This window comes from Sinohyriopsis cumingii, chromosome 4 (assembly GCF_028554795.1).
Source record: "Sinohyriopsis cumingii isolate HCF-2022 chromosome 4, ASM2855479v2, whole genome shotgun sequence".
Classification (NCBI taxonomy): Eukaryota; Metazoa; Mollusca; class Bivalvia; order Unionida; family Unionidae; genus Sinohyriopsis; species Sinohyriopsis cumingii.
Genome location: NC_142964.1, coordinates 116,063,519 through 116,081,571, shown reverse-complemented (window position 1 = coordinate 116,081,571; position 18,053 = coordinate 116,063,519). Strand labels below are relative to the sequence as shown.

Below are 18,053 nucleotides of genomic sequence, written 5' to 3'. Positions count from 1 at the left end.
TCAACAGTGAGATGCCTACATATTAGTCCAGCTGTTCGGGTTTTCATGTGCAGCGTTGAATAAGGCAGCCGTTGTGAAACTTTCATTATTAACGTGAAACGTCTGCATAAAATAATCAATAACTTCACCTGGCGTTGTAAGCCCGTTCGAGGAAAAACAAAAACAAACAACAAGGTCAAGACATTACCGCATAAGCGATCCAGTACGTTCCAGGTCCTGATTACGAATCCAAGTTAATGATGCAGGTTTCTCACTCGTGTGGGATTATTGACGCAACATCGCCACGTATGAAGGAGTCTCGGAAGTGCTTAAACGATTCTGTCATTGCGAGTAAACCAAAACTTGTCCGATGACCGAAAATGCATATGTTTTTGGAACCGCGGAAGCTGCTGACGCTATCTGCGCTAGAATCGCCAATGCAATAATTCCGCCGTCTTGTTTCACCGCGAAGACATCGACATTGGACAACATATGAATTATTCCGCGGCGTTGGCATTTGTCTTCTTTAAACTGTTGCAGCTGTATTGGTGCCAACATCAGTGGGTCCCTCCCGGATGAGGTGTCCGGGGCAAGTTTCAAATGAAGTCCGACTTGTTTTTCGTCCCTTCTGACATTCCTCCGAGTTGACTCCGTCTTAACGTGTAAATTACAGACACATTTACGAGTTCGCTACAACCACTAAGAGTTTCCCACGGGCGCGTCACTGACTCCCATTTAACCACTAGATTACTGCCATTACTGTATCGACGAGTGATTGTAGAACGATAGTTGCTCACGTTTGTAAGAATATGTCACGGGAAAGATTGCACATTCAAAACACAGGTTGTCGTCGTTTTTCATATTTATAGCGGACCACGATTGAACATATGCTGCCGTTGGAATATAACTCGCCCAAAGAAACGGATTGCTTCGTTATATTTGAAGTTTAACTTGCACGCATCTAGCAAGAATCCATCCTGAGCATGCGTTGGTGTCTTTTTCCAACTTTTCGAGGATCAATGCAAAACCTTTATCAAGTTCATGATTGATAATTTGGTGAGGTCGCTGTTCAAGATCACAAGAGCATCACTCAAAATCCACGAGTCTCTCATTTGTCACACACCATTGTCTAGTGAACAGAGTCTTTATGTGTGGTCAAGCTTCGTAATCAAGTGCACACCGAGAACAACATACACCTTACCCTGGAGGTACTCGTGTGCGGAAACTTTGATATGAGTCCCAAACGCATCTCTGAGCGAAGCTTCGCCGTGTCATTACCTGGCTTGTACGCGAGTGGGATGACTGCATGATAAATTTTATATCACCAAAGCAGTTGTGCAACTTGTTCTCGGAAGATTTTGTTGAAGTCCATATGCAGCCTCTGCTGCGATAATAGCTGAAATACGGAGATGATCTTGTTCGTCAGTGAGCACTCGCAATTTCGGCTTTTGATGAAACAAATCCCATAGCCGAGATATTCTTTGAGAATTAAAGGCACACTAAACCAGAGATTGTATGGTGTACTGTTATTCCTTACTAGCTAAACGTAATGATCCAGACGACATTATAATGATCAATAACTGTACTAGATTCAAGTCAGAGGTGCCGTTGGGGTATTCACCGCACGAGGCATCCACAGACACGGGTGCGTCTTCATTGGGCATGTATAAACGCTGAGGAGATTCACTAGCGTGTAATATGATTTTCAAGACGTAAAACTAGATTTGTTGATAGAAGATATGTTTAAATTAATTAATTATCCTATATTTAAATGGCTGAGATTTATGCATGCATGATACGATTCTCATCACTTTTCCTACGACAGTTAAGAAGAAACGAAACGTCACTAGAAATGGAGATGTCAAAAATCGAACATAAATTATACAAATCCCATTTATTCTTGAAGACATTTTAAGTGGCTACGTCTCTTTAACTATTTATGGGCTCCGTAATCAGTAGGAGAAATTATAAGGTGACGTAATGGAATCGCTTTCACACGTGAGCATGATAGGAAAGTTTAACCATAGGAATAGGGTTTTGTATCATCAAAAATTCTTGGCGATATCCTGGTACACATATTATTTCTCCAATCGTTACACTTATCTGTGCAGTCCACACACGTGGAGACGATTCTTCTGCTCACCCAGCACATACACTATTTATTTATCTTTTTCTCCTTTGCAGAGAAGAAAGAAGAATGTAAAGAGAGCAAAATGGCCAGTGTACAAATGTGGGAATTGAAAATATGTCCATCAGTGACGGCTAGTGATTACAGTCAAATGCAAGATGAACTTTAACTACTCCCAGGATCCGATATATATATATATATATATATATATATATATATATATATATATATATATATATATATATATATATATATATATATATATTATATAGATTTTTTGTACGAATATACATATGGAATAGTATGATGTCCTGATGTCTTACCTTCATAGATGCAATCCGCTTTGCCGGTTGCTTGGTTAATCTGACATTTCTGACCGATTGCACAGTTAATAACAGCACAAGGATCCAGATTCTGTTGAAAAGAAATGTTTTTTATTTAAATCAGGCTAACCATCTGTATAAATAGGGGAAATGATTGTATTTGCACATCCCTTTGTATGTATGTGTTTGCGTTTAGACATTGCCTACATTAGCAGTAATACCTCATGTTTGCATACAAATATTAGGAGTGTCACGAAATTGTATGCACTAGCATAGTAATGAATAAACCAAACTTTACGAGAGTTTCGTTGCTGAATGTATAGCTTCAGTCTGAGCTATTTCAAAATAATGAGTTTGGTTCACGTACTGCCACACGTAAAATGTGCCATCGAAATGGAAAACCCGATTACATCGAGTTTTGTGGGTGTGGATTTGATACCAGGCAGGGTTCTTATAGTCCTAAATTTCTATATATAGTCACAATAGAGACGCGTTTTGTTAGGAAGCTGTCATCAAACTTTAGGATTCTGTGTAATTCGGATGCTGCAGTCAAAAGAGACGATGGTTCGAAGAACGGGTCTGGTTTTTTCAGTCTGAGTTTTTGTAGCAGCAGATCTGACGGATACTACGTTCTTGAAGGATCGTTCAGCTGGCCTGGAGGACCGAATCACACTAGGTCGTTCCTTCACCATTGGACAGAAGATGTGGAATCTGAAATCCAGCGTATTAATCGACTAGACATTTTAATCAAATCTTTTTCAATATTAATATTTGTTTGAAAATTAAATTCAAATGAGTGAAAATCATGTCACCATACTTGTTGATGAACCATATATCAATCAGGTTCATCTTACAGTGATCATATCATGTTTGATGGATCCGCACGTCAGCCATAATTGTTTATAATTCTATATATTAACCATACTTTGTGATAGTTCACTACCTTGGTCATGTCAATTCATATAATAGATCATTTTTGTTTATTTGTTGAAATTCCATGTTTTGATCGGTTCCATTAAGGAACGATATCATTGTAATATTTATTGTTTAACTTAATTTTATTATTTTGTTATATCCACGTTTGGACTTCTTGCGCATGAGTAAGGTTTCACATTCAATTTATTCTTCGGGGGCCCCGAGTGGCCGAGTGGTCTAAAGCGTTCTTCGTTACGAATCACTGCCATCTCACCTCTGTCGGTTCGAGTCTAGGATTCAGCCAATGTGGGTATGTGAGAAAGCTTGCCAGTAGCTTCTCGTGGGTCGGTGGTTCTTTCCGGGGTTTTCCCGGGTTCTTCCTCCACCATTAATACTGGCCGCCATGTATAGCCTATCGTGTGCTGAAAAATGGCGTTAAACCCTACAACAACAACAACAATTTATTCTTCATACACGCCATAAATAAGTATCATTTTTACGTAAGTGTGTTTATGGTTTTCGCTAGTTCTAATCCCAACCTGCTGCAATAATGTTGCAAGGAAAGAATCAAACAATAGGAGATAATCCTAATGATTCATCCGAATTCATAAGAAGTGACACCTGAAACTATTCGGAAATAACTGAGGTTAGACCGTAATAAACTTTGAATATCTATGCTGATTCAAAATCCCTCAACGATGTGATTACAGGTAAGAAACGTTTGCGAAATGTCTGCCTTTGACGTAAGACCTGACTTAGGAGGACCTGAAACAAACGTGTAATGATTGCTGCAGGAAAACCTTCTTAAAGGTATATCTAATTGTAAATTTGCATGTCTTGCTTTTCAAAAGGTTTATTATAATTACGTTATAAATGAGAGAGTACACTTATATTCAATACAGTCCTCTAATCGTTGGTGTGTACAAACGTGACAAGATGAGACTTCTTACTATTAATGTGTAAATATGTTAATCATTAGGACCACTCAGACCCTCCAGTGGCCTAGTGGTTAGAGCGTCCGTCTCAGATGCGGGAGGTCGCGGGTTCGAATCCCGGCAGAGTCATACCAAAGACTTATAAAAATGGTATTAATAGCTGCCTCGCTTGGCGCTCAGCATTAAGAGGTTAGTGTTAGGACTGGTCGGACCGGTGTCAGGATAATGTGACTGAGCGGGACACGATGATGCATGTCTGCGGAATGATGCCTCAGTTCTAGACATCACTATAAACTATGCCACACTGCAGACGTCGTAGCGATCTGACTGAAAAATTGTTAAAAATCCAAATTGCACACCACACACACACACACACTACATGTACGGGTTGTTTACTAGTTACATTAGAAACATGGGTTGTTCTTGTTATTGCTGTTCATTACGATCTTTGACTTCATTTTCTTTTCAAATTAGAGTAAGTGATGAAAAGCTAAAACAGCCTCGATTTATCTATTAACCTACTAACACCCTCGTAGTCAACCCATCCTACAATATATCTGGTATCCCACATATATGTAACTATTAAAGTGGTGGCGATTGCTGCAGTATGTGCATTTTATTATTCATTCTGTATCAAAAGAATTTTTTGTCCAAGCTGTTTATTTAAGGACAGACTTCAGAAGTGTTAATTACTTGTATTGCTTTAAAGTCAAAACTAAATTGATAAACGTTTTCTTTCCAATTTATACGTTTAATGCTCGTTTTCTTTTCAATATTTCTCTTGTAATTGAAAATATTGCAAGCTTCTTATTTCTACCGTTTTGTTATTGACTGTATTTCAGACTAACACTCATTTTACATACTGTCTCTAATTTTATCTAAATCGGGACTTTTTTGTAACTGCGGTAGTAAAGAAAAACTAGTTGTGGTGTAAGGATTGTTTGATTCTAAAGTTACACATATGAGAGAGAGAGAGAGAAAGAGAAAGAGAGAGAAAGCGGGAGAGAAGAGGTCGCCGCAGGTTTTTGGAAATTGCCAACATCAGATCAGACTTCTGGTTGTGGAATAAGTTACCTTCGTGTACACAATGCAAAAGACTATAAAACCTCATGAAACCCTAATTTCCAGAAGCAAAATATCCTAGTCACATTTGGATTAGTTTTCTTCTAACGACAGGTGACAAACATAATCAATAGACTACACTGGATAATCACTACTTTACTTATATTTCCAATATTATGATTTTCGTGATGTCCTCATGGACTGGCTTGAAAGAAAAACGCGTGTGAAATGTTCAAAAAGGAGCCATTTACACGTCACATTAGTCCTTGTTTGCTACGACTGTTATAACTATTCCCACCTATCTTCCTAAGTGTAACGCTTAATCTGATAAGATCAGTTTCACGTAGATGCGTACAAACAGCAGAGCCGCAGACACTGGTCTGGCTAGATACCCATGCGATGATTCGACGTGGAACAATGTGAGTTAACTGCCCTTGGCTAGTGAAGATCGGTGGTCACATACTAACAGTTGTGCAACTAGCTTTAGAGCTCGTGGATGCAGTGGTAAGCCTTTACTTCAAAGCGCGTGAGCAATAAATCAATGAAAATGCATACATCATATGCAACCTCTTTTCTCTAAAACAAATAGAATTAAGAATATTTCAAAAGGAACACTGATAAATGTCGGTGACTTAAAATTGCATGCTTTGTTATAGAACCAAACTCACATCAATGAGTTTAATTGTAACACAAATTTTTGAAAGCGACTTGACGTGTGTAATTTTAGATATTTTTTGCAAATGTCATCACAACTTACAGTTTTCTTTAGGTCCTATGTTACATCGTAGTCTTCAATGAAATTGCCAAAAGACTAATAATACATCTTAAACATTTAAGTGCCTCGATGGATGTATCATAGTCGTGATCTGATAAGGAGATCCTTCATATAACCTTCATTGCCAATCATTTCGTCATCAGGGCACGCCGCAAATCATTATGTTGTAACAAAAGCTTTCTCAGATCAGTTCCAATTTAGGATTCGAATAAGTAAGATATAGATTCATGTCCATGTTTGAAACATATTGTAAAATAGGTTAAAAATCTAGGACTTTTAAAATGGATTTGTGCATATCTAATCTTTTGAAATACTACCTTTTTGATAATGATATGCGAGTGTTATTTTTACTGAAAAAAATATTGCTGCAGCTGCATGTCCTCTTTAAGTTGGTCAAATTCAATTTTAAATTACATTTTGAGCTACCACTGCGTTCAAAGTCAGATCTCATAGATATTTTTCAAATTTTGCATTTGCTATTTGCGATGTTTCAATTAGTGTTTTTAAATACCATTAAGAGTGGGGATGGGGTGAAGGTCTAGGCTTTTGCCAACTAGGTGAATCGCGCGGTTTATATTGTTTAATCCGGTTAAATCTGGTTAATGCGCAAAGACTATCATGTACATATCCATAGAAATCAAGTAGAGAGCAGTTAACAGTGTTGTAATTTGAATTTTTCAGTGGATTTTCTCCTTGGACTACAACAGTGATTCGTCTTAGTATATGTCATTTACCAGCGGTGTGTGTAGTATTTTAGTAAGGACTTTGTCTCTCTCAATGTAAATAAAAAACAATTATAAATTTATCTTTCACGAAATGTTTACCACATATGCATATTCGTGTGGACACGACTGCAGTGTGGTGTATAAACTCTTTCTTTGAGGTAGATCATCTAATATAAGTATTTGCAAGATCTTGCTATTGTAGACGAAATGTGTGTCCGTGTGTGTGCGTGTGTGTGCGTGTGTCTGTGTGTGTGTGTGTGTGCGTGAGAAAGAGAGAGTTTACGTAACTGAATCAGTTAACACCAATATCGTCATAGCTGTACATTTAAGATACATATTTTAAATACTTCATTGTTTACAGTTAGTAAAACTACATTTGCTGCTATAACATCACACCTCGAGTAGCAAACATAGCATGCCTTTAAGGACACCAGATTATTCCATTGTTTTTGGAAAATCAGATTGTTCGAACAAGACGAAAGCTTTGTTACATTAGAAAAAGTGTAGAAAATGTTATGCTTTATTCTCAAACGTACACCTTTCCTTCATGATAATCTTTGTGACTCTTAGGTTGGATTCTATTCGGGTAATTATCTAAACAGGGAAACTTAAATTCAGACTCGCAGATACTTTTATTATGTATTCTAATGGGTTTCTTGGTATATGCGCATAAACCTATGTAACTAGTTTGTGCAGTTTTTCTCCATAATCACATGAGTCATAGTTTATCAATTAAAACGTTTTATTGAACCAAATCCATCTCACTCCCATTCACCAATATTGGCTGCTACACGTCTAATAAGAATCAACGTACCGATATACTTAGCATACCTTTTGTGAGGGAAATAATTGACTCCTGTCGATGGGATACTATTGTTTATACAAAGAGATCTTTCCAGAACTCGCCAGATCATACCCGTCACGTTTACAATAGAACCCCACATCCTCGACGGTGAACAAAAAGAGCTAATAATTTTTTAGAATCCTAGGCTACTTTGAAATAAATCAATAGCTGGTCTAATAATATAATCTCCAGAGAAAAGCAGGAAAAAAATTGTGAAGAAAGTCCTGGGAACTACAATAGGATACACTAAAAGTTGACAAATTGATTTAGCTGTGGTATACCTAGACATTAGTTAGAGATCTAATATTCTTGTACGTTGGATTCATATTGAGGTGATGTTATGCATGATATTCGAAATGTTCTATACTCCTTATGATATTGTTAACGGCAGTCTACTTGCTGGTCTCTATTGTTGCATTAATATTATATAAGGTTTAGGAATTATGTTAGCCTTTAAACATTGTTAGATTTGGGGTTTAATGTTTTATTTCTTTGCTTTCCTTTTTAATTACCTTCTGACACTTTCCTTCACATTTTTAACCACTTTTGAAAATCGTGCTTATCACGCAACTGTATAGAGATTAGCTTTCTACAGACATCTTTGGTTGCTAGTGTTTTTCTTTAATCGCAAAATATAAAGCGGGGTGAGCTAAAAATGGTGGGTCAGGTCATTTTTGGCATAATTTTATTAACATAAAAGTACTGTGCCAGATTTCAGGACAAGAGTAAGACGATATTATTCACATACATGTTCATGGATGTTATTCACTCAGATTAGTTGATATATGATTCCATATGTATGGATTTTGGTAAGGTTCTAACAACATGTACGTGCTGTGTTCATGGCTCATTCTGTGACGAAGAATAGCAACTCATCATCTTTAAATGACAATTGCGCATTCATCATGGGCGAGATACCTTTATTGTAAATTTCCATTTGGATGAAATGATATACAATAATTAAAAGCAAAATTGTTCCATACCATTGAATAGGTAAATAAAGATATAAATGTTCCAGTTACTGACAAAGAATAAAATTTTATTCTTTAGCTTAATTACTACACAAATTCAGAAGAACTCTATAGTCAGGTATATTCGTGGGGATGACATTCCCTCGTATTGTAGTGAACCTACGAGTTTGTGGGGATGTCATTCCTTCGCGTTGAAGCGAACGGACGAGTTTGTGGGGATGATATTCCTTCGTGTTGAAGCGAACGGACGAGCTTGTGGGGATATAATGTTTTTGAGGTGACACGGATTAAAAGTGTATGTGTGTGTGTCTTTGTGTCTGACTGATTTTTAACGTAGCTTTAACAATTTTTCGGTCATATCGCTAAGATGTATGCAGTGTGGCAGCTTACATTGATGTCTAGCACTGGGGCATCATGCCGCAGACATGCAGCATCATATCCCACCCAATCACCCTATCCTGACTGCAGGCCGACTAGTCCAAACACTAACCTCTTAATGCTGAGCTGCTGAGCGAGGCAGCTGTTAGTACCATTTTTGTAAGTTTTTGTTATGACTCGGCATGGGTTCTAACCCGCGATCCCCGGCATCCAACACGGGTGCTCTAAAGGAACGGTCTATTAAAAGTGTTCTTGAGCAATATTAATTTTGTTTGTATATGTTCATCAAGTAAACGAGAAAAAAATATCCCCCAAATATAAATCCTTCATGAATGTATTCGATTTTACGGTATCGTAAAAGTTATATACTTTACTTGGATACGAGAGAAAATATGAAATAGTATTATCATTTATAACATCAAAAGCACTCACAGTGCAGAACATTAAAGCATGTCTCTTTATTAAGGTGTCCCATCTTAATAACTATTGGAGGTCCCTGGATCTCTTTAACCGATGCTTCTGATCGCCTGAAAGATAAAGACATTTACTCTTTGAATGTTGTTGTTGTTGTTGTTGTGGGGTTTAACGCCATTTTTAAGCACACGATAGACTATGTATGGCGGCCAGTATTAATGGTGAAGGAAGAACCAGGGAAAACCCCGAGAAGAACCACCGACCCACGAGAAGCTACTGGCAAGCTTTCTCACATACCCACATTGGCCGAATCCTAGATTCGAACCCACGCAGACAGAGGTGAGATGGCGGTGATCCGTAACTGAGAGCGCTTTAGACAACTCGGCCATAAATCTTTGAAAAAGAAAATGTTTCTCACTTTTTACTTGCCACATAAATCTGGAAGGACTACTAAGGATAGAAGCAAATTTGTTTTCTCATACCTTTGTCCAGTCTTTTATGTTGCTGTGGACATGTCCAGGACAATCTTCCAAATTACTGCCATCCCCTTCAGCTTCTAAAAGTTCGCATTTCAATGATCTGCGAATATAGTTGAAAGATTTGCATCCGGGTCTTGCTTGACATTCTTCTGCACACTGCAGGAAAGAAATTTCGTATTTTTGTCTGAATATGTGACTTTTCATGCAGCGATTAAAGTCTGCTTTACTCAGTGGTGGAGTTCCTCCATGTATTGCTCCGATACATGACCCAAGTCGCAGGATAAAGAGCACTGCGCAATATAACGGAAGCATCATATTAGAACATGTTGTATATCGTTGTCGCACATAACAGCAGACAAAATGATACAGATGAAGCTGACAAGTCGATGCTTGGTCTCCGAAAATATTAGCCACGCGATAAATATTTGTAAAGGTAACAAATATAAAATCGAATGAGTCTGAACGGTTTAGTTCAACATAACTTGTAGTACGGAATATTAAAACATGCTCTAATGCGCATGACCTAATCAATACAACAATATCGTATATGTTACGTCAAGCGTTTATTCAAAAGACGTGTACAAAATGTTTTGGCAGATGCTGAGTGTTCACGCTACTCCTCAACCTGAGTGCACACTCAACTCCTCAGCCAACATGCACACTCAGCTCCTCAGAATAAGTGCACACTCAGCTCTCAACTTGAGTGCACACTCGTCTCCTCAACCTGAGTGCACACTTGTCTCCTCAACCTGAGTGCACACTCGTCTCCTCAACCTGAATGCACACTCGTCTCCTAAACTTGAGTGCACACTCGTCTCCTCAACTTGAGTGCACACTCGTCTCCTCAACTTGAGTGCACATTCCTCTCCTCAACTTGAGTGCACATTCCTCTCCTCAACTTGAGTGCACATTCCTCTCCTCAACTTGTGTGCGCACTCGTCTCCTCATCTTGAGTGCACACTCGTCTCCTCAACTTGAGTATACACTCGTCATTGCATTGTCGCGAGTTTCCACTTCACGAGTGAAATATTTTCTTATATATAAAAACTAACAAGTAACGTACAATTTCTTTCGGTTGAATACTGCTTAAGGGTAAATGTTTTGCTTAGGGTTTCTGTGCCAAAGCCATTAACGACTGCATTACTTAATTTTCGAACTTTTCTAATACTTTTATTACGCGACTTTTTATACATTTAGCATAATCATAAATTGCTTCAGATTGTGTATTTTGTTAAACTAATTATTTTTTTATACAAACAGGAACAGATTTTTTATTTTTGTTAAGACTTTTCTTGTTGGGGTGAAGATATTGTGGCAAAAATGCAGAACGGACGTATCCAACAGACCTCAGAGAGTAGCAACTTTAAGCAAAATATTTGTATGACTGTGAGTTTACTTTAAGGATTTTGCTTCTTTAGTTAAGTTTATTTCTATATATAAATAAAAAATTCTGTGACATTTGGAAGCTTCCAGTCTGGTTTGGTAACAGACACGTCAGCTATATTTCGATTGCCACTTAATTTCGATTGTCACTTAATTTCGGTTTGCAAGCAAAAACTCATTCATCACAACATCTTCACCATTTTCAAACATAAGTATGATTGTGATAAGAGGTAACATTGCTTGATAAACACTTTTATTACTATTTATAAATCTTTAGCTTTTTCTGAAATGTATTACGTTTCTTGTAGAATGTAATAGTAAACGATGGGCTATGGTATGAGTAACACAGACTATCCAATAGCATCAGGTCATTTAATAGTATACAATGGGATATGGTATGAGTAACACAGACTATCCAGTAGCATCAGGGCATGTAATAGGATACGATGGGATATGGTATGAGTAACACGGACTATCCAATAGCATCAGGTCATTTAATAGTATACAATGGGATATGGTATGAGTAACACAGACTATCCAGTAGCATCAGGGCATGTAATAGTATACAATGGGATATGGTATGAGTAACACGGACTATCCAATAGCATCAGGGCATGTAATAGTATACGTATGGATATGGTATGAGTAACACAGACTATCCAATAGCATCAGGTCATGTAATAGTATACGATGGGATATGGTATGAGTAACACAGACTATCCAAAAGCATCAGGTCATGTAAATTGAGTCGCTGCCATTTGCATGATTTGTACGGAAATGATACATGAAACCAACCTTTTATTTTATGGAGTTCGATTATTGACATTTCTGTATGGTGACTAATTAATTATATAAAGGTTCACTCGAAAGTCTACAGTCATGACATTGATATATGTTAAGATCTGTTCAACCGGAGATATATTCAATTGAAACAGGTCTGACTATGAAAATACAGGTTAGAATGATTTTAATACATACGTCAAAACATGCCTAACTGAACAGAACAGACACATCCAATTAAATATGCGCTTCCGCTGTTTTGAGAAACGTCGTACAGGAGCGAAACATACTTTCATCATTGCTTGAGAGAGACAGACAGATACAAACATACACTGTAACGTCTTAGAGGTCGACGTATCTCTTGTGGCTCACATTTACAAATAAAAAAGAGTTCAAATGGACCAGGTAGGGGATGCCGGTTTAAGATGTTTTCTACTTGAAAATTGTAATTTATAAGTCTGTGTTATGTAAACATTAAATACTTACTCCAAGCCGCCTGTTTAATTATATTGCTCCAGGATCTGTTAATAAAACAAGAACTCCTGGTCATATTAGAGTTATCACTGACACTTCGCAACCATAAAGTGGCTCTTCCAAACGTAATGAACGGTATATACAGGTGTATGTTTTAGACCAGCGAAAAGAGATGATGGGTTTTGTTAATATTTCACCAGTCTATGCAATCATAAATTTCGTGCTGTGGAATTTGTTTAATTTTTAATGACTCAGCAATAAAAATCTCTATTTGTTTATTGTCGTTCAGATAGTATGTTACGTACCATTAAACAAGCAAACCCGCCATAACCGGTACATGCGGAGGCATGTCTCGTCTTCGTGTAATTTGTGGTCGTAGATGTGGTTAAGGTAAACAAGCATAAACAACCATTGTTAATGTACATTTACAAAAGCAAATCTTCTTGGAAGAAAACTTTTCATTTTATTATAGTAGCATGCTCTAACTGATAGAATATGAACGCTACAGGTGTATCGCAGAACCCGATATATTGCCTGAGTCCATACACTGATGTATTACCACTACCCTTCAACTTCGTCTATCTTAAACAAAACGTAAATTGAATCCTTTCCACTATGCCCTACTCGGACACAACGCAATTTGCACTCTTTCCAATATGCCTATATGAAAATGTTAACTGCTTCCTTTTCACTATGTCTACCTCACACAAAATATAATTTGGATCCTTTTCACTATGTCTACCTCACACAAAATATAATTTGGATCCTTTCCACTATGTCTACCTCACACAAAATATAATTTGGGTCCTTTTCACTATGTCTACCTCCGACAAAAGTGTTGACATTATCTGAGTATCGTAAGGAAAATAAACGTGCTCTCACTTTGAGGAGAAAGTCTGAGAGTTTTTGTAAAACCGAAGCCAATTTTTCAAAGCTTCAACCTTTCTCACGCTCAGTTAAGGAAAAGTCATATTCAGCGCAAAGTTCTGACGTTTGATTCATGACGTCATAAATTCTTTATTGATTGGAGATTTAATCTATTGATATTCTGACAGTGCAAGACAAATCAGCCAATCGATAGCATGTGCTCTGAAATCTGAATCGGATTTTAGAATTTATATTTGGATTCAGTAAATTCAAGATGGCGGCTAAAATTCGAGATCTGATATGGACATTATTCATTCTGGTCATGCTTGGAATCACTTTTCAAAAATTAAAACTTTTGGGGGAACAAGGTAGAAATATGGTGAACTAATACATGCTTTTGCTATCATTGGCTTTTTACAATCTTATCAAGAACAAGCTCCGGTAAACACTTTAACCTGTGTTCACTTAAACTCATTTTTGTTTAACTTTCTGGTATTATTATTATTATTATTATTATTTAACTTTCTGGTATTATTATTATTATTATTATTACTACTATTGGATGTTGGAAAATCAGAAGTCAGACATTTTTCAATGACTGGCCGTTAGCGAATTAAAGAACAGAAATTCTTCGTTGACTGTACGTCATTGAACCAGACGTCAGAAATCTTAGTTGCGTCTTAGTTTTGAATTTATATGTAACCATTTGGCTAGGTTGAAACTACAGGAGTCTACCTCATTGTGTGAAAGTAGTTGTGTTCCTTTACATTTTGCAAGCACCCCATTATTCAAATGCTTTAATAAACTTCAAAATCAAACATTGCTGATAAACATATAGGTAGGTACCAAGTAAAAAGACTTAAAGAACGATACAGATGGGATGAAAGAAAGAGATAAACAGCTGTTGATTGACAGAAGAAATACTATATTGATACGTCTTACAAATGAATATAATAATGCTTAAATGAACAGAACAAATACAATTAAATATGTGCCACTGCTGTTTGGGAAACAAAGAATTACAAGTGCGAAACATTTTAAGCATTGCTTGACTCAGACAGACAAACAGACTGTCACGTTTGCCTGCCCGCGATTACGTAAGTCAGGAACAAAGGAATGGGTTAGCGCCATGAGTATGTCGACCCTGCACTGTCGTGGCGATTCGTGTTTGTACAAGAGTTCTCTACGTTAGGTGTCAAAACTAACATGTAGACGTTAGAAGCTTTGTGCTAGAACAAAGGACCCTTGTTGCTGTTGTAAATGTCCCCGCGTTGACAGATGGCCTGAGGCTCGTCTGTTAATCTGAACCGACTGGGGTAGAATTGATATCCAATCAGAACTGAGGAAGGGTGGGGCCATCAATTCGAACCAGAATTTAACAGTTATTTGGGCTGGGAACGAATTAGTCATTGTGAAGCATCGTGCTGACAAGTTGTAGCAATAACTCCGGGAGCCACTCGTGATTTGGCGGGAAAAACCTTGGTACATTCAAGGACAGAAAGCTTCGTAAAAGTCAGTGAGTTATTTGCTCGATTGTTGCAGAATGTTACGGCATTGTAATTGTAATTATGTGCAGTATGTATATTTACTTACTAGTATCGTTAGTACGTAGAATTACCTTTGTATTGTTTAATTTACATGCGTACTTGAGAAATGAGCTATGATTATGTAGATTGCTCGCTCGTCAGAATTAATATTGTAATTCGCTATTTAGTTACTTCGTGGTAAACTAGTGTATTTATTTATGTGATATTCTAGATTTTGCAATTGCTGAATTAAATTGTAACTTTGGAAATGGTTGCAGTATGTAAATTTTAAAAATATGGATATTTGAATATTTGTGTACACTTGTGGGAGTGTAATGTACAGAAAAGCGTCTGAGTGATGTGATATTGTTGAGAATAATGATATATATATATATATATATATATATATATATATATATATATATATATATATATATATATATATATATATATATATATGACGCAATTTAGTGATTTCTGTATGATAAGTAGGATACCGCTCTTATTGCAACGTTGTTTCTATAAGAACGTGTGGGTTTTTCGATGTGCACGAATGCGTGACCAAAGATGTAGATAGCCTTTATCTGATGATTGATTGATCGTTGATGTAGCGTGAGGCGAGATGGCTAAAACAAATGCTAATATCCTTGTGTTTTTCGTAGGAAGCTTTTGGGGACAGAACTACCGGGTAGTCAAGTCCCGAGTCTCAGAGAGACAGGATAGAACAAGGCAGTAGGCCGAGAACAAGCCTAGTTGCTGGAGAGAGGAGGAGGAGAAAAGGAGACAAAAGGGGAAGAGGATAGGAAGAATCGCAGTACGGAAAACGCCGGAAGGAGGAAAGGAATTAGCAGAGTAGAGCACAGATAAGTAGAAACCAAGTACAGGGGAAAGCCATCTCACACTATAATCACGTGATGAAATAGGTTGTTACATGGTCGAGAGGAAGAAGATTGATTGAGAAATTAATATTGTTTAAATTGTATTAAATTGTTATTCTTTGAATTTCACCTTTGTGTTCTTAATAATTTAATTGTCGGTATTGCTGACTGGGGGATCGGAGCTTTACCTCTCTTAATCACTAATTTCAATTCCTACAAAACGAGCCAGGGTGGGAATTCCACAGTAATTCAAATAAATATTGGGAGCATCCCACCCCAACGCATAACAGTGGGTCACATAGAACTTCACACAGACAGATACAAACAAACACTGTAACGTCATAGATGTCGGCATATCTATTGCGGCTCACGTTTACAAATACTAAAGAGCTCATATTAACATGGATAGGGTCGCAGGTTTAAGTTTAATTTAAAAAAATTAGTATGTCAACACTGAACCCCTAATCCAAGCCCACTGATTAATTAGTTTGGTTCATGATCCGGGAGTAAATAAAGAACTACTGATTAATGCAGTTACCAATGACAGTTGCCATGAGAGAGAAAGTGGCTCCTTTATAACATTGTGAACGGTACAAACAGGTGTGCGTTATAAACACACCAAACAAAACGATGATGGTTCTTGTCAATATTTTATGATGTACGAAAGATCAGTCTTTGCTGATCAATATTTTTTTTCCTGTGGACGTTGTCATTTTTTCGATAACTGAACAGAGAAATGTCTGTTTTTAGGATCATATTGTCGTTCAGAATACAATGTTACATACCAGTAAACGAAGCAAAACCACCATAATCGGGCGCATTTATAATCTTCGTATAATTTGTCATTGTAGCTATGGTTAAGGTAAACGAGCATAAACAATCCCTGATAGAATAAAAACATTAGAGGTGTACCGCGGAACCCGTTTCCATGCGCTGATGTGTCATCACTACCTGATATGCACAGACGTTAACACAATCGGAACACGCCTCGTTGCTTTCTCAGTAAAATCCACCTTGGATATCAAACTAATTTTCAGTGATGTAGGAAAAAAACATCACCGCCTCCACAAACAATGTCACCACTGAGTCACTGTTTTTTTGAGTTCTCATCTCAGTCATATTTATACCGAATCTTGCTGATAAAACAAAATGTAAATACTGCAAAACAATGGTACGGCGTAAAAAGGAGTAAATCACGGAAATTGGTGAATAATTCACTTGCTGTACTATTCAGACCCGAAATAGAACAATGCCGAAAACAGGAAATCCATCTATGTCTTATCACTGAAGGCATTTTGAGGATGTCTTCAAAGTTTACAAATTATGCAACCCTCTCATCGTAAATGTATTTGTTTTCATGTACATCAAGATGTAATTTCAATTCCTAACACTATGCCGGCCTCAGACAAAGTGCAATTTGGATTCTTTCCGCTGTGTCTACCGAACAAAAAATGTAATTTCCATCCTTCCCACTATGTCTACCTCACACAAAATGTACTTTGCATCCTTTCCGCTGTCTACCTCACGCTAAATATAGTAATTTGCATCCTTTCCACTATGGCTACCTCAGAGACAATTTAATTTGCATACTTTCCGCTATGTCTGCCTCACACAAAATATAATTTACATCGTTTCCGCTATATCTACCTCACACAAAAAGTAATAATTTGCATCCTTTCCATTATGTCTACCTGACACAATGTTATTTGCATACTTTCTGCTATGTGTGCCTCACACAGAATGTAATTTGCATCATTTCCGCTATGTCTACTTCACATAAAATGTAGTTTGAATCCTTTCCCCTATGTCTGCGTCAAAGAAAGTATTGACACTATCTGAGTATGGTATGAAACATAAATGTGGTCTCATTTTGAAGAGAAAGTTTGAAAAAGTAATTAAAACCGACGCCAATTTTCAAAATTTCGCACTCAACTATGCCACCTCACCATCGGCTCAAAATTCTGACGTTTGAATTCTTGAGAGACTGGACGTTAGCGATACAGACGTAAAAAATTCTTCATTGATTGTACATTAGCGGATCAGACCTCAGAAATTCTTAACTGACTTAACGTTAGCGAATCAGACCTCGGAAAGATTTCACTGATTAAACGTTAGCGAATCAGAATCCGTAAGGCTATCTTGAGCCAGCGTGCAAGAATTAGTTTTATTCTAATTACTCTAATGAGATTCTGACATGTACATTAATTTACAAGACAA

The 18,053-nt window shown here is 37.2% G+C and overlaps 1 protein-coding gene across 1 annotated transcript in view; it reads right to left on the bottom strand.

Moving 5' to 3' along the window:
- The window catches only part of LOC149801939 (sushi, von Willebrand factor type A, EGF and pentraxin domain-containing protein 1-like), a 46,215-nt gene extending 35,897 nt beyond the window's left edge, over window positions 1-10,318 (bottom strand). The window contains exons 1-2 of the mRNA XM_089956334.1: window positions 9,932-10,318; window positions 2,431-2,521 (exon numbers count right to left, since the gene is read on the bottom strand). Of these exons, the coding sequence (XP_089812460.1) occupies window positions 2,431-2,521; window positions 9,932-10,243 (403 nt within the window). The 5' untranslated portion in view covers window positions 10,244-10,318. The remainder of the gene's footprint in view (window positions 1-2,430; window positions 2,522-9,931) is intronic.
- Window positions 10,319-18,053: the final 7,735 nt, after the last annotated feature.